This window comes from Protopterus annectens, chromosome 2.part2 (assembly GCF_019279795.1).
Source record: "Protopterus annectens isolate FY-2018-M chromosome 2.part2, PAN1.0, whole genome shotgun sequence".
NCBI classification, from domain to species: domain Eukaryota; kingdom Metazoa; phylum Chordata; order Ceratodontiformes; family Protopteridae; genus Protopterus; species Protopterus annectens.
In genome coordinates, this window is record NC_056730.1 from 948,742,557 (window position 1) to 948,768,971 (window position 26,415).

The 26,415-nt window shown below is 38.9% G+C and overlaps 1 protein-coding gene across 1 annotated transcript in view; it reads right to left on the reverse strand.

Moving 5' to 3' along the window:
• Positions 1 to 23,784, reverse strand: part of CAMK4 (calcium/calmodulin dependent protein kinase IV) — a 1,096,576-nt gene extending 1,072,792 nt beyond the window's left edge. The window contains exons 1-2 of the mRNA XM_044064475.1: positions 23,759 to 23,784; positions 23,184 to 23,262 (exon numbers count right to left, since the gene is read on the reverse strand). Coding sequence (XP_043920410.1) covers positions 23,184 to 23,262; positions 23,759 to 23,784 — 105 coding nt within the window. The remainder of the gene's footprint in view (positions 1 to 23,183; positions 23,263 to 23,758) is intronic.
• Positions 23,785 to 26,415: the final 2,631 nt, after the last annotated feature.

Here is a 26,415-nt window from a genome sequence, read left to right on the forward strand (position 1 = left end):
GTCATCTTTTCTTTATAAGACTTTAACATTTAACTCTGGTTTGCATGAGTACCCTACTCAGACTCATATACACACACACACACACATATACAATTAAAATTAAAATTTTTTATTAGGATGCGATATGGGACTTTGCACTTCTTGGATGGCAATGGCCAATAAAGTGTGGAAGAGAATGCATCTAAAGATTTGGTAGACGTCACTAAAATTTTCCAGTGCTATTTCTGTTGTGCCATAGTAACACTAGCTCTGGAATGTGGTACAGTACTAAAACTGAGGGTCATGTGACCTTTAGCCTCTACCACGGACCATAGTTACCAATAATGGGAGGAAATCACTTATTTCATCTAAAAAGTTAATGAGAAGAAACAAGAGTTGCACTCCACAGAAGTACATGTACTGAATGAGTCTGCAGGGAAGTACTTTGATTCACAAGTTCATAAGTTGCTACTAGACTAACAACCACTAGCGCCCTTACAAGGCTAGTTGTGCAACCCAAACCATTTGGGTCACAAGTATCATATATTAGGCATGTTAATAGGCAGATGGCTAAGGATTTGTAAGGGGGGTTGTTAGGGTAATACTTTGATTATTGACGGTCATCAATAAAAGTTCTTTACTTTACTAAGAATTTTAACAATGTTTTGGTGGCAAAGAAGACCTACCTGACTTACCTAATCTGACAGGTCAAAGGGCAGACCCGTCAGTCACATAGAGCTAAAACTGACTGGACGACGTATAAATAGCTGCCCATCACTGCACAATCTATCCAGAAGGTGTTGTGCTCTCCTTTGCCTACATCACTACTGTTACGAATCCTAGTCTTCTATGAATGCAGAGCCAAAGTTACTCATTTGGAAACTGAAGCAGTCCTTTATCTTTATTTAATTCTAGGCCAGTACCAAGATCTGTAAGTTAACACATGAATAGTGATTTACTATATATAAGACAGCTATGCAAAGCTCTTAGTGTGATCTGCAAACCTGCAAGCCCCACTCAGTCAAATCTGGAGTGATTTCTCTCTCCCACCAAGAACTTCAAACTCTTACTTGTAAAATGCTTAAACCTTAAGTCAGACATGATTCTCTGCCTGAAATGAAAGGCCAGGCTTGAAGAGTAAAAGTAACTTAAATAATTGAATTGCAATACAACAGTGTGACAAATAAATTGATACTACCATAATAAATTAAATTGTACTAAAACACATTTAAAGCTCTAAATTGTGCCATGTGTCTTATCAGCCATATGTCACAAACTGCTTTGTATAATTTGTCGACGTGTCCTGTCCAAAGGGCCAGGAGAACAACCTCCTTCCTCCAACCAACAGCACAAGCAATATGGTTTGTTATCCACTCTCCGTCCATCATCCCCAGACATATAATATAACTTCATTCAGTACCATCAGTTCATGTTTGCATGTTTTATTTACAAATTATAAATAAAATGTATTTTCTTCTACTATGCCTATAATCTAAAACTGGTTCTCTCTGTTTCTAGCACATTACACCCAACACTCAGCCATTGAGTGGTACTTATGTCCTCAGTTTTGTATTAAAATAAAAAATGCTTTTCTTTCAGCTAGTGCACTCTCTTAATTCCTTGGTGACCTGGGAGATATAATAACAGTATTATCCTTCAAAGATTGCTTGGGACAATCAGAAGCAAAGCCAGAAAATTCAGTTTTGTACTCAAAGCCTCATAACTGGGTGGCACAGTGGTGCAGTGATTAACATTGTCGCTTCACAGCAAGAGGTTCTACAATTTGATTGTTGGCTAGGGTTCCTGCTGTGCAGAGTTTGCATGTCCTCCCTGCGTTCACGTATGTTTCCTCCAGGTACTTCGGTTTCCTCCCACATTCCAAAGGCATTTATCTGTAGCATTTCTCCCCAGGCCTCCTCTGAAAATAGACTCTGTCCTAGTTGGACTTTCCTGGTCAACAAAAGTTACACAAATAAATCAACTGTTGTCCCTCCCTTTTAATATATATCTCCCCAAACATTGGCCATCAAATGAAGTAATTGTTTCCCACTGATGACGCTACAGCTATAAAAATTCTCAAATATGCAAGCCTTTTTCTGAGCAAGGTATACATAAATCTGTGTTTCAGGCATTAGGATAGACACTTGTGGGCACAGTTTGGCCTCAGTCAGCTAGCTATATGTTTCTGAGAGATGATAAGTAATATACTCACCTGAGTACAAATAACATGCCTGCTTGCATCACTGGGTGTAATAATTTCACTTGGATGTTATTTTCTTTTTTTCCTGCTTGTGCAGAGAAAGCCACAATCCTTCTAGTCTAACAGCAATTTGGCGGGTTTGTAAATATCATGTCATTCACTTCTCACTTCTCCTACTTAGTAACATCTTAATCATATGAATGCCAGCCAGTTTACTAAAAATGAACTCAAGTTCTTGAGTTAGACAGTGCCTTATGATTGTGACTTCATTAGCCTGGCATTTATTTTTATTCATTTCCAGAGGGAAAATGCTGTAAAATTCTATAAATTGTACTAAGCATGTGTAAAAACACAGAAATTCATAAGATTTGATATTTTAGACTAAGAGTCTCTTTCAAGAAAATGTTAATTTCTTCTGCTAGTTTTTACTGCAGGTTTAAACTGGTACAAATGAGACCAAACACAAAATATGTTCCTATATGACCCATCATTTTGATAAATGTCCATTTACTTTCCTCCAGAGAAGTGTTTACATTAATACATACTTGAAAGTAAAAAAGATGTTTTAAATCAAACGTTAATGAGTAACACCAGCAACAGCTAAAAATGTCGATTCACTGTTATTAAATAATTGAAGCATTTGCTTAATCTATACTATGTAGGTATGCAGAAATCAATATTACACAATGACTGTCCATTAATATTCAAAAATGAGCATGCTGATTGGTCAGCCCAACCAGCGTGCCCATTGTAAATGCGAGAATATACCAACGGAAAAAGATCCGCTCGCCCAGACTTTTTTTCCATTAGTATATCTCGTAAATGTTTTACTTTTCTTTCTTTCTTTTTAATAAAATAACAAAATGGAAGATCTGAAATGAATGACAGAGATGATTCAGACAAAAATAAAAAGATAATCAGGTATGTTCTGCAAAACTATAGAAACTTACATGATTATCCTTTTATTTTGTCTGTCCTGGCTGTCCCAAACTCCCAAACATTGAAAGTCTCCCAGTTTCTTTTTTGTTTTCAAAAAAAAAAAGCAACAGAGATCTTCCTTCCTCCATTGCTTCCTTTGCACAGCACTGATGTACTGTGTAAGTGTAGGAACACAAGTCCCATACACATGTGCAGTACATCAGAAAAAGCCCCAGGATACCAGAAAAACACAGAAGGGCAGCACGGAGGCATTATGCAAAGGCATTATTTAAGAAAAGTATGTTTTTTTTCCTTAAAAAATGTCATTGTATAATAGCAATAACTGACTCCGTGGTTGTGGTATATTGAAATTTACCCACGGTTGGCTTTATTTAATCACTCTGGCTTTGCCCTCATGATTAAACCACACCATCTCTGGGTAAATCTTCAATATTCCACACCGATGTCATCGGTTATTGCTTAATTATTAGATGGACATGACAAGAAACAGCAATGGCAGACTATTTATTTAATGTGTAACTGTTTTATTTTTCTCTTGAGTCCAGTGATGGTGCACACATATGATATTATTTGGGAGTCACAATAAATAACTTTGGAAAATTGTCATATTTTACTATTACAAATGACAGGCTTAGTTAGACAACTTCCAGTACTTCTTCTTAGATGAAAGTGTAAATACCACAGTTTACCTACAAATTGCCATAATGGCTCCATTTCACAACTCAGTATTGACTGCCATCACAACTGAAAAGGTCTACAGTGATAAAAGATCATGGTTGCAAGTATAATTTCAAGGTAAAACTGTAATATGGAAAACCCTGATTTATAAACTATGTAATATTTGATTACTGATTACTTTTTAACATAAGCACAGATAGACTGTAGCATAGTTAGGGTGGGATAAGATGGCCAACTGCCCTGGGCACAAAGCGTCAAAGGGCATGACCAGCCCATCTGTCAGTATTGCATTTGTAGGCAAACCTGAGTGCTGTATTGCACCTTGTGTGGTCTAAACTGTAGCAACTGCTTGCCACACTGTAGCAAGCTGTTTCTACAGTTTAAATGTAAAAAAAAAAAAAACTTTTGTTTTAACTAAAACCTGAGCACTGTAGCACTCCGTGCAGACACAGTTTAAATTGTAGCAAGTGTTTGCTGAATTTGTAGCAAGTAGTTTGCTACAGTTTAAAAAGATTTTTTAACTAAAACATGAGTGGCCTAGTGATCCATACAGGCAGGGTAAAAACTGCAGCAACAGTTTGCTACAGTTTAAAAGAAATTAGTAGAGGGAGGGTTGAGAGCAGGGTACAGAAATGGAACCTAAATGTCTGAGGCAGGAGGGAGCAGACATGATGTGCATCTGGATACCTGGAGAGCTGTGGGGGAGGTCAGGGGCATAAACCTAACTGTAATAAGCTGGTCATTTGAAGAGCGGAGGGGGTGGGGCACTGGTTCACAGTACTGGCTCAGGTGTTTGGTTGAATGAGCTATACTTCTGCTGATGGAAGTTCTGTAACTCTCTCAGACCTCCCTGTAAATCTTCCTATGAGGAATCACACCTAGTAAATAACCAGATGATCTTAGTTAACTGAAATGTTACTTCTCATCCTCAACACCCCCTTTAGTATGTACCCCCAACATGCCCCCTTTGGTATATACCTAACTAGGCATCATACCAGTCAACCTCTTAGAGCAGGAAATCTGGACAAAGCCATAAATAAAAGTGGGACAAAGGTCCAAAAAGAGAGACAATTTTTAAATATTGCTCTTACAAACTTAGAAAGTTGTTAGAATAACAGGTTTTACATTACCATGAATTTTCTGAATGGTATGAAGTCTGAAACTCAAATGTCTGTCATTATTTCTTAACTTCAGTCTTTAATGATTTGCCACTAATTTGCCAGAAAACCACAATTTTATGAAAAATGGACCAAAAATATGAGGCAATAATCTGGACATTTTGTGAAAATCTGTACAGTTGAGAGGTATGCCAGGCATATCCAACATGCCCTATGTACCTAACCAGGCATATCCAAGAACTGGAACATTCACAGAGGTTCCTCACTAAAAGAATAAAGTGGTTAAGTAAAATGTCCTAGGCAGACAGCCTAAAGGTCCTATCTTTGTATTCTGTCTCCTTCAGGCTTTTGAGGGGAGATCTATGCCTGGCATACAGGGCATTGTCAGACCCCACTCTGATGGACCTCTTGCATATCCACAAAATGAACAGCACCAGAATTACCCATTCTAAGGACTTGAACCTCGTCTGTGATATAAATAGGAGATGCTGGAGAGACAGGTATGTATCCCAGAGATCATCCTGTCTCTGGAACAGGCTCCCCATCCATGTGAAGAGAGTTCCTTCCTAACCCAATTCACGTGCAACTTGGACAACTGGATGGGGAACAGGAAATTCCTCCCTGGTTTGGCACCTATCTCTCTAATGGACACTGGCATTCTATATATGGTTCATCTCCAAGGCCCTAGCTTGTAAATGTTTCATCTCCCAAGCCCCTGTTTACACTTATCAAGGGTATCAAAACTTGTCAGAGATTTGGGATAAATGGCTTGGCTTAAAAAGGCCCTTGTGGTCGTTGGCTTAGTAAACACCTATGAACCCATGAACACCAGCAAAACATTGTCCTAATATTGTCCCTAATCCTCTTAAGATGGCAGATGTATGCAGCTGCCTTCCATTTTATGGAAAAAATCCTTTTATAGCTTCCAACTTACTGAGTTATCTTCTCATTTTGATATCCTTTACTTGCAACAATTTTTCTGAATACAGCTCTGCCATTAGATTGCTGATCCTATTAATAAATGAAATTCCTCTGTTGTAAGTGCAGTCACTTCCTATCTGCTGCAGTTCACATATATGGAAGGGATTAGGCTGTTTCTCATACACCCTGTAATATATTGAAGAGACCACTCCATTATTTGTAGCCTTTTGTACATGGTTCTACCATCATATTCCTGCAGAAATTCATTACTGTACATATATATAGGACTAATGGCTGCATTTCACTAAATCTGTGTATCAAACAATGACACATTTCAAAGCTTTTTGCTGCTATCTCATCCAGAGCATGGCAGTGTTTTGTCACCTCTCATGCTGATATCTTATCCATAGCATGGCAGTGTTCTGTCATCTCTCGTGCTGGTATCTTGTCCAGAGCATGGCAGTGTTCTGTCACCTCTCATGCTGATATCTCGTCCAGAGCATGGCAGTGTACTGTTACCTCTCATGCTGATATCTTGTTCAGAGCATGGCAGTGGTCTGTTACCTCTAATTTTGATATCTTGTCCACAGCATGGCAGTGTTTTGTCACCTCTCATGCTGATATCTTATCCATAGCATGGCAGTGTTCTGTCATCTCTCGTGCTGGTATCTTGTCCAGAGCATGGCAGTGTTCTGTCACCTCCCATGCTGATATCTTGTCCAGAGCATGGCAGTGTACTGTTACCTCTCATGCCGATATCTTGTCCAGAGTATGGCAGTGTTTTGTCACCTCGCATGCTGATGTCTCATCCAGAGCATGGCAGTGTTCTGTCACCTCTTATGCTGATATCTCGTCCAGAGCATGGCAGTGTACTGTTACCTCTCATGCTGATATCTTGTCCAGAGCATGGCAGTGTTCTGTCACCTCTCATGCTGATATCTCATCCAGAGCATGGCAGTGTTCTGTCACTTCTCATGCTGATATCTTGTCCAGAGCATGGCGGTGTTCTGTCATCTCTCGTGCTGGTATCTTGTCCAGAGCATGGCAGTGTTCTGTCACCTCTCATGCTGATATCTTGTCCAGAGCATGGCAGTTTTCTGTCACCTCTCATGTAATATTTCATCCAGAGCATGGCAGTGTTCTGTCACCTCTCATGCTGATATCTTGTCCAGAGCATGGCAGTGTTTTGTCAACTCTCATGCTGATTTCGTATCCAGAGCATGGCAGTGTTCTTTCACCTCTCATGTTGGTATCTCATCCAGAACATGGCAGTGTTCTGTTACCTCTCATTCTGATATCTTACTCAGAGCATGGCAGTTTTCTGTTAGCTCTCATGCTAATATCTCATGCAGAGCATGGTAGTGTTCTGTACCTTTCATGTTGATATCTCATGCAGAGCATGGCAGTGTTGTATCACCTCTCACTGATGCCTTCAAACACGTATTTAGGTGGTACGAAATGGCCAGTCTGCACTACTTCCGGTACTGCTGCTCTTATATGTCCTTCACCCTGCTTCTTACCCCTGTTTTTATTCCACAGATGCATTCTGTAGTACATGTCACTCCTGTACAATGTCACTTGGAAAGTGATTAAAAATCCCCCTGCCCCCCCATATTTAAATGCATTACAGTAATAATTCTCCCTTTTGTGGCAGCATCCTCCTCCAAATGTCATTTTATCTCAAGTACTACAATAGCCCCCACTCTTTTCCTCCTAATCTAATGTGCCTGATAATGTTTTACTTTATTTTATTTTTTATTTATAACTTAAGTGAGTAAGGGACTCCTTTCAGCTTTGATCTCAGCCACAACTGCAAAGACAGCAACAAGTAAGAAATGCCCATAGGAAAACAAAGAAAAAATAACTGTCATTAAGGGATTTGATGAAGATGGCATGTGTAATACATAACCAAAGTGGGGCAGTGAGTAAATAAAATATTATATGCATTTACAAAAATGTATGCATTATTAATGCATAAATATACAATGTAAACATTATAAATCCAGAACCATAAGACAACATATTGCATAGCTCAGAGCACTGAAAGCTTATATTATACTGTGACAGATTAGGAATCATTTTGTGAATTATGTATGGCTATACCAAAATAGATGGGGTCTGAAAAGAACTTGGTTTAAGATCATGCTTAAAATTAAGTACACATTGCTTGCAGCCATACTGCTCTCCTCTTTCACTCAGCTTGTGAAAGAACTTTGTATCCATTCATTAGATGAGGCCTTCCTGTTATAACTCCGTGCTGTCCTTAATCTTGAATTTTTCAGAAGTGGTTTCATGATCTTCCTGTGACCAAGGTGAAACCTGCTAGGTCACTAGCATTCTGCATTTGATTTGATCCCTTTCTTGCAAAGGAGAATCACACACATACAGCCAACTGTACTTTGGGTACATTCTCCAAAGATTTGCAAAAACACTAGACAGGGGGTGTCATTACCTCTCCGTTTAGTTTCTTAAAATGTGATGGGTTCCAACAGCCTCAGATGCCTTAATTAGAACTAGCCTGGCACCAAATGTAAAGGTGGGCTGACACCATTTTCCCTATATGTGAGACACAGTTGGCAGAATGCCACCCACCAATGTCAAACTGGCTGAATCCCACCACTGCCAAACAAAAGCAAATTAATAGCGGAAAGTGTACACAAGTCTGTCTCAATAATTAATCCACAAAGTACAACCTGACTCCTAGAGCATAAAGGAAATATACACTGCTGTCCTGGGTATGGACTTCCCACATCTGCAGTTAGACTGGACTGCACACAGGCCACTTATACAGCCAAAGTCTTGGCCAAGAACTCCTACAGTCCCTGTCTCAATGCTCTCTGTAAACCAATGAGCAATATCTTAAACTATTCCTTTATCCATGGTTACTGCATTTCACACATACAAATCTAGGGAAGGCTGACAGAATTTGTCAATTTCCCCATAGCTTCCCTTCTGGCATGGTAGTACTGCCACCACTCTGGAGAAAGCCAGAAGCATCCAGTTACCTGATTTTCTTCAGCCAAGCCAAATATGAAATGCACCAATTAATATGTCTTCCCCTGGTAGTAGGCCTTAAGCAGTGCATAGCTTGCAGACCAGCTGTATAAATAATAGTTATCATTTTCTGGGATAAACAAGAGTGCATAAATATAATTATAATAAATAAATACCAACCACAAGAGCTTAAAGATTAATAAATGAACTTTACTTAAATAATACATAAAATAGTACAAATACAGAGTAAAATATATGTAAGTTACACAAACACACACAAACACACACACACACACGCACGCACACACGCACACACACACACACACACACACACACACACACACACACACACACACACACACACACACACAGGGGCATCAAATAAAAAGAAATAAAATCAACAGGATGCATGCAGAAAAAAAATAAGCTCAAGATATAGATAAATTAATAACTAGCACTCACAAATGGTTCCATACAAACAAGACAGCATCAACATCTTCTTACCACTTTCCTTCATATACAGTGATATAAAATGTCTTTTCCCAGATCTCAGTCTCCATGATACCATATTTATTGTTATTAAAACAAATAACTAGATTATCTCTTTTATTCATCACAGCAACCATGAGGATTGTCAATGCACATCCACATCTGTTTCCCTTGAATCCTGAATCCACCCTCTCGAGTCTTAAATCCATTCGCAATTACAGTCCACCCAGAGGTCAGTTCCTGGTCTTTCATCTTTTATTATTGCACTAAGACATAAAGTCTGGATAGCCAACATACTTTAAAGACATTCTCTGTTCTTAGGTATTCAGAAAGAGTAACATTCCTTTAGCCATGAGCAACACTCTCATTGAAAATGAAAAAGAAATAAAAAAAAGATTTTTTTACTACACTTTTAACTGTTTGCTTCAGTCTGTCATTACAGGTTCTTAGATTGGCACGCATGTACCTAATGGGCCTTTTAAGCCTATTCATGCTTTCCAACTGTATTTCACAGATTATGATGCAACTGCCTGTACAGGGGGTATAACTTGGTTATGAATGGTAAAGCATTTACAAGCTTCATCTTTCTAATGTTTCTAATGGGGACAAAGGTGGTAGACCAGGGATAGATTTATGACTACCTATCCACTGATCCAAGCTGTGCTTGAATAAGTGTAGGGAGGAAAGCTGTTTCACATGGATGAGAAGCCTGTACATAGATGGGATAGTCTCTGATATGCATACTTGACCCGTCAACATGTCTTACTTATGTTGCAGAATGTACAGGTCTCTAGATTGGGTGCTTTTGATGCTATTTGCTTTATCAATGTGCAACAGTTTCATAAGAGCTGGATTACAGGCTGCATTGAAGGCCTGGCACAGATCTCCCCTCAGCAGTCCATGGGAGACAAAGTACAAGGATAAGGCTTTGAAGCAGTCTATGGAGAACATGTTTTCTACACCATGCATTCTTTTTGTGAAGAACCTCTAAAGGTGCTCCAGTTGTCGGATATGCCTAGAAAGGTACATATAAAAGGAGGCAATGTAATCAATAATTGGTCTGATGACAGCGAAGTAAAACAAAACAATGACATTTTTAGACCTAGATGCCATACCGTTGCTTTCACGTTGTGCAGCATAGAATGGTTTCCTTACTAAAGCAGATACATGTTGGTCAAAGGCCAAGACACTATCTACATGTAGTTCAAAATCCCTGACCACAGAGTCAGCTCTTAGGAGTATATCAAGGCTTTTCATATTTCTGAAAAATACCATTATGCCTGTTTTGGCACTGAGTTTTATGTAACTATGACAAAAATCATTAGTCTGTGTCAGGCCTTCTTGGAGGATGTTTGTGTTGTTGGGGGATTCTATGACCATGCCTAATTTGCAATCATTTGTAAACTTGATCAGTCAAAGGACTTTGATGTTGGCCTTGACTTCAGAGAAGTAGATGCTAAAAAGGAGTGGCCCCAGCACTGAACTCTAGGGAAATTTGCTAGTGAATGGCCTTTTTTTTTTGAGATAAACTCACCTATCCTGGCTTCTTTTGTCCCATCTGTGAACTAACTGGAAATCCAGTGAGTGATGTAGGCATTTATACCTAATTTTGTGAGCTTGCCTACAATAACTAAGTGGGGTATTGGGTCAAAAGCTTTGGCCAGGTCAAGGTAGGCTGCTTGTTCATTGATTTGTTGACCTTCTCAAAAAACTTTGCCAGGCTGAGTAGGCATAACCAGTCCTTGACAAAACCAAACTAGGTTGGATCAAATCTCTAAAGGTTTCTTATGTTGTTGTTTATCATATTCATAATTATTCTTACCAGGGCCTTACATATGAGGCTAGTCAGGGTTATGGGTCAGTAGTTTTCCCTGGTCCATGGATTGCTTGCCTTTGTTCAGAGGGATAACAGTTGCAGTCTTCCATTCATTTGCCATAAAGCCTGTTTGGAGGCTAAGATTGAATAGTGCATCTAGTAGGTCTGATAGGTCATGCTTCATGCTATTAAGAAACCATTCTGAGATATTATCGGATCCCACTGATGCAGTGTTTTGGCTTAGGAGATAGCATTGAGGACTTATTCCCTAGTGATAGTTGGGAGAGCTGTTGTAGGGGGTATTCCCTGAGAGGTGTCCAGGGAGGGTTTAGGTGGCTAAAATTGGAGATGAATTTTGAAGCCACTAGGTTTGCTATACCCAATGGCTCAGCATAGGTGGTTCCACTTCCAATTAGTTCAGCACATTGTTATGTATTGACTTTAAGGTTTTGGACATAGCTGAAGAATGCCTTGTGGTAGTCCTTAGCCTGGGAGACTACTTTTCCTCAAAACTTGCTTTGCTAGACCTAATTAGTCCCCTGACTTCTTTATTTACTTTGTGTGAGCTCTTACCTTGCTGGGCATTGCGCCTTCTATTTTTGGCCATACTTTTCTTCCTTCTGTTATACTATTGATGTTGGAATTCCACCAGGGCGGCGTAGTCCAATGCATATGTGGGTAGGTACTGCTGCCTCTGTGTAGCTATATACATGATTGCACAGGGTTTTTGTGAACAACTCTGCATAGGCAGTGATATTGCCTGGGCTTGGATGCTTGAAATTTTTCAGGTTGTCACTTAAAAATAGGAAGGTAGCCTTGGAATAATTCCTAAACGTACCGGGATTACTTGATGTCTCAGGTTTTATTTTTATTTTCAAAGGAGAAAGTTTTATTGCCTGACCTGACCAGTGAGGACATTACATTCTGGGAAATGCAACATTCCACCATGTAGGTGAGGACAAGGGTGTGGATGTTTGTGCCCTTAGTATGCCTACCAACGAGTTGGTATAGAACATTCATGTTGACAAAGTCCATGAAACGTTCAGCCTGCAAGTTTGAGGTCATGTATGATTCACAGTTTATAGTGGGTTAGTTGAAGTCACCAATGATTATTGCATTGGGTTGAATGTACAGTGACTCAAGTTCATTTAAGTAAGTGGTATGTATTTCCTAGGTCATAGCTCACAAAGATATTGTTTTGGATTTTGATTATGATACGTTATACGTGGAGGAGCTCAACTGCATCATACTGCTTAACTGGCCTTGAGGTGTGATTATTTTCAATGTAAATTGAGAATTCCACCTTTTGTCTCTTTCTGTACAATAGCTGGTCAGAATGTGTGGAAAGTGTTATAGGCCTGCGCTGCCAGGATGCTTTCAGTGGCTTTAAACAATGTTTCAGTAACTACACAGATATTCACATTTGCCAGTGTGAGAAGAGCTTGCAGGGAATGAAGATGGCATTTAGCAGTATCACCTTTGGAATATTTTGGGTTAGTTGAGCTATACTGGATGATTTACCAGGTTGACAATGCCTAAAAAAAGGCACTATAGGGGTATACAAGGATTTAGCCAATATTCAAACACCGACAGAGGACAGGTGCAGGCCATCCTTGGTGAAGTATCATAGTCTGACTACATCCTTCCAGGCTTATAAATACTATACTCCTTTGAATGACACCAAAATATAAGCTAATTATGAAAATCAATTATTTTTTGCTCATATCGAGGCACTGGAGAAGGTAGAATCCTGCTCAATGTTAGGTGCATACCAGTCTCAGACACAAAGTCCAAGAGCTCCATCATGTGTCTCTTCATATAGTCCAGGAAGGTACGTCTCAGAACATGTACTACAATGGAGTCATATTGGGACTTGTGGTTCAATGACCAGAGTACATGTGTAATCTGATGGATCCTGGAACCTGATAGGCAAATGTCAGTAACCTTCTCCTTGCTCATCCTGGTGAGTGTGACATCAGTGTGCCTCACAATAGTCCCCTATGACCAAAATGTTGGATTGTGTGGTAATCTGCTTTATGGGCTTAGACGTGGATACACTGTGAGTTGCGGATGAATTTGTTACGGTTGGTGTTGCCTTGGTGGTGTGTTTTTGAGGTCATAGAGAGTGCTTATTGTAAGTATTGCATCTGAGAACCCTTTGAGAGTTTTGGTTTGAGTAGATTACTTTTAAGAGCTTCAACATATGTGGGTCTATGTGTTTGTCCTGGTACATATTATATAGCGGTCTATGTTTATGACAAACTGTTTGGAGTTTGGAGTGGCTGTAAGTGGGAGCTTTGCCAGCAAGACAGTATATAACTACATTTCTCACATACTGTATTAATGCTTTGAGAACTAGGTGGTTATCAGTAAATATGAGACAATTTCTACAGTGTCTTAACATGTCTATTTCTATCAGGTTGACTACAGAAAAGGTTGGAAAGTGTAGATGCATGCTTTCAGATATATGTATATATATATATATAGAGTTACACTTTATAATCTCAAAATACTGAAATGTTGAATTTCAGTATTTCGAGACTATAAAGCCGAAAGTGTAGTTACACAAAACTGCATAATAGTGAATGCGGAAATTTCACATTCACCATTATGTGTTCACGTACATGACGTGCGGTGCAGTTTGTGGATTTAGATGGGGTTTGAGGTAAATGGTGTTTTTGTAAGGGTATTGGGTAGGGATTGTAGTGTGTAAGTGTGCGTACTGGTGAGTTTTATGGGTTTGTGTGCTTAGTGCGACCTCGGAGTTAGTATATATAAGTGGGGGAGGTGCGGGGGGCGCAGCCCTCTGCTTTTAGCAAGATTGTTTGTGTGTGTGTTAGTTTTGTTGTGTTTGTGTGTGTTGGTTTGGTTTTTTGTAGTGTCAGCAGGTAGGTGTATTTGTGTTTGTGTGCTGTACTGTTTTGTTTGTGTGACATTCATGGTTTGAAAGTCTGCGGTTTTAAAGTTTCAGGTTTTTGATTCTTCGGCTGTATAGTCTTGAGATACTGAAATTTGATATTTCAGTATTTTGAGTCTATAATGGGAATATATATATATATATATATATATATATATATATATATATATATTATGTGGATTATGAGAGGATTGAACTAGAAGTTCACGAGAAATAAAGTGAATGAAAGCGCTAATTTTGGTGTCCGTATTTTCCTAAGCTACTTGGACTAGACCATCAGTGTTCATTCATCTGCTTTGTTGAAATTTTTGTGACAATCTATCTAGTTTTAGAGTAAGAGTAAGCAAGAGAAATACGGGCACAGGCATATGTATATGGAAAATTTTACAATACAAAAAAATAAACAAACAAAGGGGAAAGTAGAAAAGATGATTAGTAATGGAGAAGTTAACAAATAGAAATTTAAGTTATGGATGACCTGTGAAGTGAAGGATTAACGTAGAAAATCCAACTTTGGCAATGTCACAGCATAATATTACAATGCGTCCCCACATTAAGGAGAAATAGGTAAAACGAGAAGCATCTGGTCATCTGATCATTTGCCACATGAAGATACTCTGAAGCCTTCAGTAGGAAACCAGTATAAAAGTTCAGTTGGAGTTGCCCAACAAGGAAAGATGCAGGAAAGAGGGGCAACTCTGATGCAGTCAATGTCGTGGAGTGTTAGGCCAGGAGGTTCCAATATGAAAGAGCAATTCATGATGCAGGATGCAGCCAGTGAGTTCCCATATGAAAGAGCAATACATGATGCAGCTGAAGAGAATATGGCACAGGAAGATGTTCTGGAACTTTCTATAGAATACCAAAAGGAAGCTGAGAACAAAGAATGTGCCTGCCCTCAGTTCAGAATAAAATGATCTAAGGGAAGATTTGCTTGATTTAATAGACACAGATGGACATATAAAGATCGATGAAAGAAATAGAGCAATAAAACCTACAATGTTAGAAGTCTGATAAAAAAAATAACACAGTAATCAATACTATTAACAAAAAAATCATGTGATATAATAGAAATAAATAGAATATATTATTGCACTGCTAAATTAATAATAGATAAAGTCTTACTACAAAACCCAGGGAACTAAGGGAAAGGAAAGGAAGGGGAGACATCAAATGCTATCATGGAAGTATCAAATATTGGAAACAATAAAGCAATTAAGACAAGAAGTGTCCCTGTTAATAGTATAAAAGAGGGAAGAAATCAATAAAAATACTTATAAATATAGGCATGATAAAAGCAATGTGCAGTATCAGAACAGACCAGTACCTACAATGTGCAGTATCAGAACAGACCAGTACCTATAATGTGCAGTATCAGGACAGACCAGTACCTACAATGTGCAGTATCAGAACAGACCGGTACCTGCAATGTGCAGTATCAGAACAGACCGGTACCTACAATGTGCAGTATCAGAACAGACCAGTACCAATAATGTGCAGTATCAGGACAGACCAGTACCTACAATGTGCAGTATCAGGACAGACCAGTACCAATAATGTGCAGTATCAGGACAGACCAGTACCTATAATGTGCAGTATCAGGACAGACCAGTACCTACAATGTGCAGTATCAGAACAGACCAGTACCAATAATGTGCAGTATCAGGACAGACCAGTACCTATAATGTGCAGTATCAGAACAGACCAGTACCTACAATGTGCAGTATCAGAACAGACCAGTACCTATAATGTGCAGTATCAGAACAGACCAGTACCAATAATGTGCAGTATCAGAACAGACCAGTACCTACAATGTGCAGTATCAGAACAGACCGGTACCTGCAATGTGCAGTATCAGAACAGACCAGTACCAATAATGTGCAGTATCAGAACAGACCAGTACCTACAATGTGCAGTATCAGAACAGACCAGTACCTATAATGTGCAGTATCAGAACAGACCAGTACCTACAATGTGCAGTATCAGAACAGACCGGTACCTGCAATGTGCAGTATCAGAACAGACCAGTACCAATAGTGTGCAGTATCAGAACAGACCAGTACCTACAATGTGCAGTATCAGAACAGACCAGTACCTATAATGTGCAGTATCAGAACAGACCAGTACCAATAATGTGCAGTATCAGAACAGACCAGTACCTATAATGTGCAGTATCAGAACAGACCAGTACCAATAATGTGCAGTATCAGAACAGACCAGTACCAATAATGTGCAGTATCAGAACAGACCAGTACAAATAATGTGCAGTATCAGGACACACCAGTACCTATAATGTGCAGTATCAGAACAGACCAGTACCCACAATGAGCAGTATCAGAACAGACCGGTACCTGCAATGTGCAGTATCAGAACAGACCAGTACCAATAATGTGCAGTATCAGAACAGACCAGTACCTACAATGTGCAGTATTAGAACAGACCAGTACCTATAATGTGCAGTATCAGAACAGACCAGTACCTACAATGTGCAGTATCAGAACAGACCGGTACCTGCAATGTGCAGCATCAGAACAGACCAGTACCAATAATGTGCAGTATCAGAACAGACCAGTACCAATAATGTGCAGTATCAGAACAGACCAGTACCAATAATGTGCAGTATCAGGACAGACCAGTACCTATAATGTGCAGTATCAGAACAGACCAGTACCTACAATGTGCAGTATCAGAACAGACCAGTACCTGCAATGTGCAGTATCAGAACAGACCGGTACCTGCAATGTGCGGTATCAGAACAGACCAGTACCAATAATGTGGAGTATCAGAACAGACCAGTACCTACAATGTGCAGTATCAGAACAGACCAGTACCTATAATGTGCAGTATCAGGACAGACCAGTACCTATAATGTGCAGTATCAGAACAGACCAGTACCTACAATGTGCAGTATCAGAACAGACCAGTACCTGCAATGTGCAGTATCAGAACAGACCAGTACCTATAATGTGCAGTATCAGGACAGACCAGTACCTATAATGTGCAGTATCAGAACAGACCAGTACCTACAATGTGCAGTATCAGAACAGACCAGTACCTGCAATGTGCAGTATCAGAACAGACCAGTACCTATAATGTGCAGTATCAAAACAGACCAGTACCTATAATGTCCAGTATCAGAACAGACAGTACCTACAATGTGCAGTATCAGAACAGACCAGTACCTATAATGTGCAGTATCAGAACAGACCAGTACCTACAATGTGCAGTATCAGAACAGACCAGTACCTACAATGTGCAGTATCAAAACAGACCAGTACCTACAATGTGCAGTATCAGAACAGACCAGTACCTATAATGTGCAGTATCAGAACAGACCAGTACCTACAATGTGCAGTATCAGAACAGACCAGTACCTACAATGTGCAGTATCAGAACAGACAGTACCTACAATGTGCAGTATCAGAACAGACCAGTACCTACAATGTGCAGTATCAGAACAGACCAGTACCTACAATGTGCAGTATCAGAACAGACCAGTACCTACAATGTGCAGTATCAGAACAGACAGTACCTACAATGTGCAGTATCAGAACAGACAGTACCTACAATGTGCAGTATCAGAACAGACCAGTACCAATAATGTGCAGTATCAGAACAGACCAGTACCTACAATGTGCAGTATCAGAACAGACCAGTACCTATAATGTGCAGTATCAGAACAGACCAGTACCTATAATGTGCAGTATCAGAACAGACCAGTACCTATAATGTGCAGTATCAGAACAGACCAGTACCTATAATGTGCAGTATCAGAACAGACCAGTACCTATAATGTGCAGTATCAGAACAGACCAGTACCTACAATGTGCAGTATCAGAACAGACCAGTACCTATAATGTGCAGTATCAGAACAGACCAGTACCTACAATGTGCAGTATCAAAACAGACCAGTACCTACAATGTGCAGTATCAGAACAGACCAGTACCTATAATGTGCAGTATCAGAACAGACAGTACCTACAATGTGCAGTATCAGAACAGACCAGTACCTACAATGTGCAGTATCAGAACAGACCAGTACCTACAATGTGCAGTATCAGAACAGACCGGTACCTGCAATGTGCAGTATCAGAACAGACCAGTACCAATAATGTGCAGTATCAGAACAGACCAGTACATACAATGTGCAGTATCAGAACAGACCAGTACCTATAATGTGCAGTATCAGAACAGACCAGTACCAATAATGTGCAGTATCAGAACAGACAGTACCTACAATGTGCAGTATCAGAACAGACCAGTACCAATAATGTGCAGTATCAGAACAGACCAGTACATACAATGTGCAGTATCAGAACAGACCAGTACCTACAATGTGCAGTATCAGAACAGACCAGTACCTACAATGTGCGGTATCAGAACAGACAGTACCAACAATGTGCAGTATCAGAACAGACCAGTACCTATCATACACTATTGCAAATAATAAACTAAAGATATAACACATGCAAAAAAAAGTAGATGATAATGAAGATAAATATAAAGGAAAAGTACAAAATAAGCAATCATGGATGAATGAAAAAAACTTTATAGAGAATTATGAAACAAAGCAAAAGAAATAGAAGCACCACAAAAAGGAAGAAATAGACCTACAATGTGCAGTATCAGAACAGACCGGTACCTGCAATGTGCAGTATCAGAATATAACAAAGACGCTGAATGGAAAGAAGTGAACAATATAGTAAGTTTAACATATTTACATGATGATTTAGTCAGAGTAAAAACTAGACGAATGAACACTGATGGTCTAGTCCAAGTAGCTTAGGAAAATACAGACACTAAAATTAGCGCTTTCATTCACTTTATTTCTCGTGAACTAGTTCACGAGAAATAAAATGAATGAAAGAGCTAATTTTGGTGTCCGTATTTTCCTAAGCTACTTGGACTAGACCATCAGTGTTCATTCATCTGCTTTGTCGAAATTTTTGTGACAATCTATCTAGGTTTAGAGTAAGAACTACTTCTTTGCATATCCCGAACAGATACTAACCCTGTTAACAACAGGAAAAATGATAACCTGCAAATTATGGACCAATAACTTGTCTTCTGATGACGTATAAACTATATATGGAAATTAATGCCAACAAAGTGTATTGTCATTTACAAGAAAACTCAATTGTGGCAATAGAACAAAATGGCACCAAATAAAAGTTATATGGAAGAAGAATCATTTTTGTTGAATAAAGTCAAAGAAGAATTGTAAAAAGGGGAAGAATCTAAGTATGCAATGGATAGATTACAAAAAAGCATTTGACAGCATCCCACATTCGTGGATAAAGCAGTGCTTACAGATGTATAAGACAGATCCTTCATTGATCAGTTACTTTCCACTGACCATGAAACAGGTGCAAACCACTTTGCAGTTAAGCCATGACAAAGGACAAATTATTATCCCAGGGACAAAAATTCAAGGGGGAGGGGTATTCCAGAATGATACTTTGTCACTGCTGCTATTTTGTCTTGCCCTTAACCCATTAAGCTGTCTACTTAACAGATTAGATTGTGGTTAAAATTTGGCTTCCAGAAATTAACAAAGTGTTAAGACTTCTCATCTTCTTTTCTTTATGTGAATGATTTAAAATTGTATAGTTCATCAAAACAGGAACTGAAAGCACAACTACAAGTGGTCAAAACTTTTTCATATGATATAAGAATGTTATTTGGTCTTGATAATGCACAAAAGCAACATTTAAAGCAGGAAAACTGCAGCACCAAGAAACTATTAGTCTGGGACAGGAATGTGATATAAAGGAACTTGAGAAGGGAAAGAGTGTATAAATATTTGGGAATTAATGAAGGATTGACAATAAACCATGAACAAATGCAAATAAATCTCAGTAAGGAATATTTTAGAAGAATACAATTAATACTGAAAACAGGCCTGACATCTGAGAACAAAGCCCAAGCTATAAACCAACTTGCTCTTCATGTTCTAACTTACAGTTTTTTGGTGATTGGCCGAAAAAGTTCATTTGGACAGGAAAACATGAAAAATGCTTCATACTTATCAAATGATACATAAAAATCAGTGTATACCAACATTATGTATTGCTCATTCTGAAGGAGGTATGGGCCTCCTCAAAATAGATTACATGTATAGATTTGCAATTGTAGGAATGCATACATATCTGCTGACCTCACCAAATCCAAACCATAGTGAAAGTTTTAAAACATGAGGGGAAGAAGTCTAAGATGACTTCCCTGCTTAATTTAGCAGAAATATATCAGTGTCAAGCGGGAATGGAAATCAAACCAGAAGCAGGCAAAAATCAGGCAGCAACTGAATGTTCCAAAAATGTAAGAAAGTATATAAAGAGAAGGGTCAGATGAGAGGGAAAGACATGTAGAAAAGGCATAAATATAGTTGCAAGTACAGAAAACTCCTGGAACAACCTCATATCGTTCAGGATCTGACACATGAATGGTTAAGGAGAGGTGAAGTTAAACCAAAAGATGAAAGGTTAATATTGACAGCCCAGGATAGTGGACTACATGCACATTAGTTTACAAAGTCCACTGAACATGTGGGAGAAACAGACAAATGCAGGTTCTGTAAAACAGAACTGGAAGCAGTCGCACATCTTGTTGCTGGGTGTGATACACTAATGGCAGAGGGCCTTCAAACTAAAAGGCATAAAATGTGTCAAAACTGTTGCATTGGGGATTGTGCGAACATTTCCATATTTGAAGTAGCTCTGAAGCATTGGAAGCATGAGCCACGAAGCATTACAGAGAATGATAACATTTATATCACATGGGATCACTAATTACCAACAGTTCAAAAATAAATGTAAGGAAACCAGCTGTAGTAGTCCATGAAAAGAAGACAAAAGTAGCATTGACTATTGAAATTGCTATACCTAGTGATTATAGTGTTTTATGTACAGACAGAAACAAAGACATAAAATACCAGGATTTGCAGAAATGAGGGCAATGTGGAAGAAAGATAATCAGACAGTTCCAATAGCAGTAGGATCAGTGGGTCACATAAAAAGAATGTACAGTCTTATTTATATATGCTACCGATATATTTAAGTCCATATGAATTGGAGGTGTCATTTCTGGCAATATTGCAGGTACTGCGAAAAGCACTTTTGTCTAACATCAAAGACTGGAACAATACTAATTTCACAAACTTTAATCGTACTTTGACTTAGGAATGGGGTCCATTCCCATCATGGTATTAGAAAATCAAAAAACGTGGAGAAATCAGACAGCAGAAAAAAATGACTAAGCAGACAAACTAGTCCACTGGTCTATCACAAAAATACAGTTAAAGCTTTCTTCTGTGATTCCCAAGCTCAGAACATACAAGGCTACCCTGTACTGCTACTAAAGGTTAGACCTAACCTTTCATAATATAAAATCACACGAGGGAGCCCAATGCTTAGAGACTACAGAACAAGCAACAAATTAACTAGTAAACATTTCCTTACCAAATTATTTCAGTGTAGAAAACCAGCAGTTAAGATCAGTGAAGTATAGTGGTACTTTACAATGATAAAGTGCAAAACTACAACAAATAATTCAGCAATGCAGCAGCAGCACATTTGAGTGACAAACAGAAGTGCAAAATATCAATCTACAGCACTTATCTGTGCTAGAATAGCGCTGGATAGAAGCAAATCACTCATTAGTTAGTTACGATAATGTTATACAGGCAGAGAAGCTGATTAAACAGACAACATAGTCCAAATGGCCAACCACAAACACACACTTGAAGCTTTCCTCTATAATTCCCAAGCTCAAAACAGACCAAACTGTCCTCTACTGTAACTAGAGTGCATCCCTAAGCTATTTCGACGTAAAATCACACAAGACTGAGCACAAGGGGCACAAACTACAGAAGAAGCAATAAATGAACTGACAAGCACGAAATGTCTTCAGTACAGAAAACCAGCAGATTAGCGAAATAAAGCACTACTTTACAATGACAGAGTGCAGAACTACAAAAATAAGACTGCAATATAGCAGCAGCACACCTAAATAACAAAGAAAATTGCAAAATATTAATCTACAGTACTTACCTGCACTAGGATGGCAATGTATTGAAAGAAAATGTTCAGTAGTCAGTGGTGACAACTTTATACAGGCACAGAAACTGGCCTCAAAACTCTTTTCTTTTAGCCAGGCATTACTCCTGACTTAACACCTTCCATAATCTAATTTATGATAAGATTATAAATCCCCAACTATTTAACACAGAGTAGCAGTTCAACATTTTCAAGCCCTAAGGTCTTTCATACATTGACATTGCATTTTGGATTACACTTAATCATTACATAGTCTCAAACAGATCCGTTATCCTAACAGTCCACCTTTAAAAAATACTGTATGGTTACCTTGTGTAATAACCCATGTAGCCTGCATCCCTCCTCAATTAGGATGGTTTTGCAGTATGTATGCCAGTCACACCTGATAATTTGCTTGTTTTATGATGCTATTAGTTTGCAAATGCTTTAGCCATCACTTAAAAAGTTTTCTTGGTCTTTAATGTTATCAGATATTGACAAAAAATAACTGGAAAAGTTTCAGGGCATATGTTTGCAAGTTTGTTTTTCATAATGATAGTGGTGCAGATCTGGTTCAATTTTAATATATGTGTTAACAGTTATTGGATTAAAGACATACAGAAATACAGGAGAAGGACCGTGTAAAGGCTTGAACACAATATACTATGACATAAGAGATATAAAGATGGCTACATTATCTCCAGATTTAAAATTTGGAGGTCATACCTGGGCATGCACACACAGACACACACACACACACACACACACACACACACACACACACACACACACACACACACACACACACACACACACACACACACACACACACATGCACACACTAACACATGCACAAAGCATACAAACGCAGGCATGTATACATGCACAGATACATGTGCATGCAAACACATACACAAACATGTGCAAAGTGTCCTTCATTACTTAAAATTTAAAACAAATTCACTTCCACTAGTAGTCTTGTGATGAGGTCATTCAACTTAAGCGACACAATTTTGGCATGATTTATTAGTTTGAAGGACACAGAAAAGTAAATTCAATATATAACTGCAATAAATGTAACAACAGAAAATCAACTTACATTTTTTTTCAGAATTTTCACAGCATAAGGCTTCTGTGTACCCTTCTGCCTACATCGGAATACGACTGATGTTGCACCTCTGGTTGGAAAATAAAGAGTATCATAATTGTAGTCAGTTGACAATAGAGATCATTTAACATAGCTTACTTTTTCAACTGTATAATAACATGTTAGCATTAAGAACTAGTTTTCTACTTTATTTGCGTCTACTAGCTCTCAGGTACTACTACTAGGCACATTCTGTTTCCCTGCTACATGGCATGATAAAAAATGTCACAACCCCATATCTGTCATTCTGCAGAACCAATCAAAACAAAATAAAGTAGTAAAGTGGTATGTCATCATAACCTAATTCCTAAATGATTCCTAAAATGCAGACACTCATTCACTCATTTTTAAGTATTCAGGATTGAGGTGCCATTGTCAGGAAAAAACAAATATTTTTTGCAGGGGGGAGGCAAGCTCCCTGCATTTCCCATATTCCCTGATAATTATATATAACAGTTAAGATCACAACACAGTGGGGAACGAAGCAATAACCTGATCTCTGCTGTGCCGCTGTGCCATGATCCTACACAGTGATCTCATAACATTCACTCATGTGAGCATTCAATCAATTCATAGGCACATATCTATATACACATATATATATATATATATATATATATATATATATATATATATATATATATATATATATATATATATATATATATAGATATATATATATATATATATATATATATATATGGTTTACCTTTACATCGTTGATCCCAATTTGGGCGAAACGACTTCAGCAGCGAATACTGAAGTGTGAACGTCTCCAATGTCGAATTCCGAATAAGCGAATGACAAAACCTCGCCCCTTTTTGACCTATGGTAGCACTGGTGTGGAGGTGTGGCGCTGCCGAAAATGTCGAAATTTGACATATTTTCAACATTTAAACTTTTTTGCGGTTTTGGTTTGCTTAAATGAATCGATTAAGTGGCCGGTTGACAAAGTGTGATTGACAATATAAAGGTAAACCTATATATATAGATATAGACACACATGCACATGGACACACATGCACACACATATACATTCATTCACACATACACGCACGCGCACACCCTCAAACACATACACACACACACACACACACACACACACACACACACACACATTAACGTATACATTATGTCGATAGATATCTGTGTGTGTGTGTGTGTGTGTGTGTGTGTGTGTGTGTGTGTGTGTGTGTGTGCGTGCATGTGCATGTGTGTGTGTATACTGTATGCCTTAAAAAGCACTGGAGACCCAAAGTCATTTAAAAAAAAGGTAGCTTTACTATAATAAACCAGAAAGTAAACACTATTAACCCACTCAGGTTAGTATATTGGAGTGCCTTGGTCAGTAACGTTCTCTTTAGGGATACCCGTTGTTGAGAATAATACCAGTTCTATTGCAATATCTTTAGTAATAGCCTTGTGCACATGCACAGCTTCTGGTCATTGTCCAGCATACTCTGCTATGACCACTATGCATTGACGCCATTAATACATTATTACTAATGGTCCTGCAATCATCATGGCAAATGGCACCACTATGACAGGCACTGGGATCAGTGGACTTTTAAATATAGGAAGGTGTGCAATATTCTGGCATTACAGTCAAGACGCATGTGATTTTTTTCCCTCTTTCATTATGTCTGGCCAATAAAGTCATGCTAGTACTCTTGCATTACTTATGTCCATCCTCAGATGACCTTTTACCACATGAAACTGGGTTGACTTCATAAATAGTGTCATATAAGGTGTTGGCACTAGCAACAGATATAGACTTTCCAACTTATCTTTACTTGCTGTATGTAAGAAATCATCCTTTAATAGTTTCATAGTTTCATACTATAGTACTAGGCTATCTGCCCTGGGGCATTTGTAAGCCTAGCCATAGTGATGTGGCTTTTGCCACCCCATGAGATGGTACAAAAATGTACAGAATAAATTTAGAATACTGTGCCTCTGTCTAGTAGTGACACAATGAAGGTCCCCTTATATAATAGAATTAGTTTACTGTGCCCCTGTCTAGCAGTGACACAGATGTGACCCCTGGGGTAAACTTACGATCTCCCATCCACTCATCAAGATTTCTCTTAAAGAGAGTCAGTGAGGGGCTCTGCCTAATACGAACTGGGATCCTGTTCCAAAGCATGGGAAGCCTCTGGATTATGAATCTATCCCTCCAGCATGTCCTATTCATACTTGTGCTGAGGTTTAAGTCTTTAGCTCTCGTGGTCCTAATGGATTTGGATTTTTTGAGGTGGAGCATGTCCATCAGATCCTGATTGGACATGGCCTTGTACGTCAGGCAGAGATCACCTCTGAGCAGGCGGTATGCTACTGAGTAGAGCTGAAGTTTCTTTAGTCTGGCAGAATAAGACATATGTTGGAGACCCTTGATCCTCTTGGTGAGGTACTTTTGTGGTCTCTCCAGCTGTTGCAAATGCCGGGTGAGGTACATATCAAATGGGGCATTGTACTCAATCATGGGTCTGATGAGGGAGGAATATAGGGGTACAATGACATCCTTGGATCTGGATGTGAGTCCCTTCATGATGAGGTGTGCAAGGTAGAATGTTTTTCTAACCACTTTGGCAACGTGGGTGTCAAATGAGAGGTCGCTGTCGACTTGGGTCCCTAGGTCTCTGATTACTTTTTCCGTACTCAGTGGGTTGCTGTCTATGTGATAATTTGTGGGTGCTTTGTTTTTCCCAAATGGGATGACTATACATTTTTTGGCATTTAGTTTAAGGCCGTGACTCCGGCACCAGTTGTCCATTTCTGTGAGGCCTTTTTGTAGGATGTGTGTGTCTGCTGGTGTATTGACTATGGCGCCTAGTTTGCAGTCATCTGTGAACTTTGTCAGCCACAGCCCTCCCATGTTTGCTTTAACATCTGAGAAATAAATGCCGAACAAGAGGGGTCCCAGGACAGATCCCTGTGGGACACCACTTGTGACTGGCTTTGAGTCTGACATTGCTCCAGCAATTTTAACTTTATGGGTTCTGTCCTTTAGCCAGTTTGCAACCCATCTAGTGACATAAGGGTTTACTTTTAAGCTGTTGAGCTTATCTATGATGCCTGAGTGGGGTATTGTGTCGAAGGCCTTAGCCAAGTCCAGGTATGCTGTATGGACTGCTTTGCCCTCATCAATGGCTCTAGTGACTGTTTCGAAAAAGTCAACCAGGTT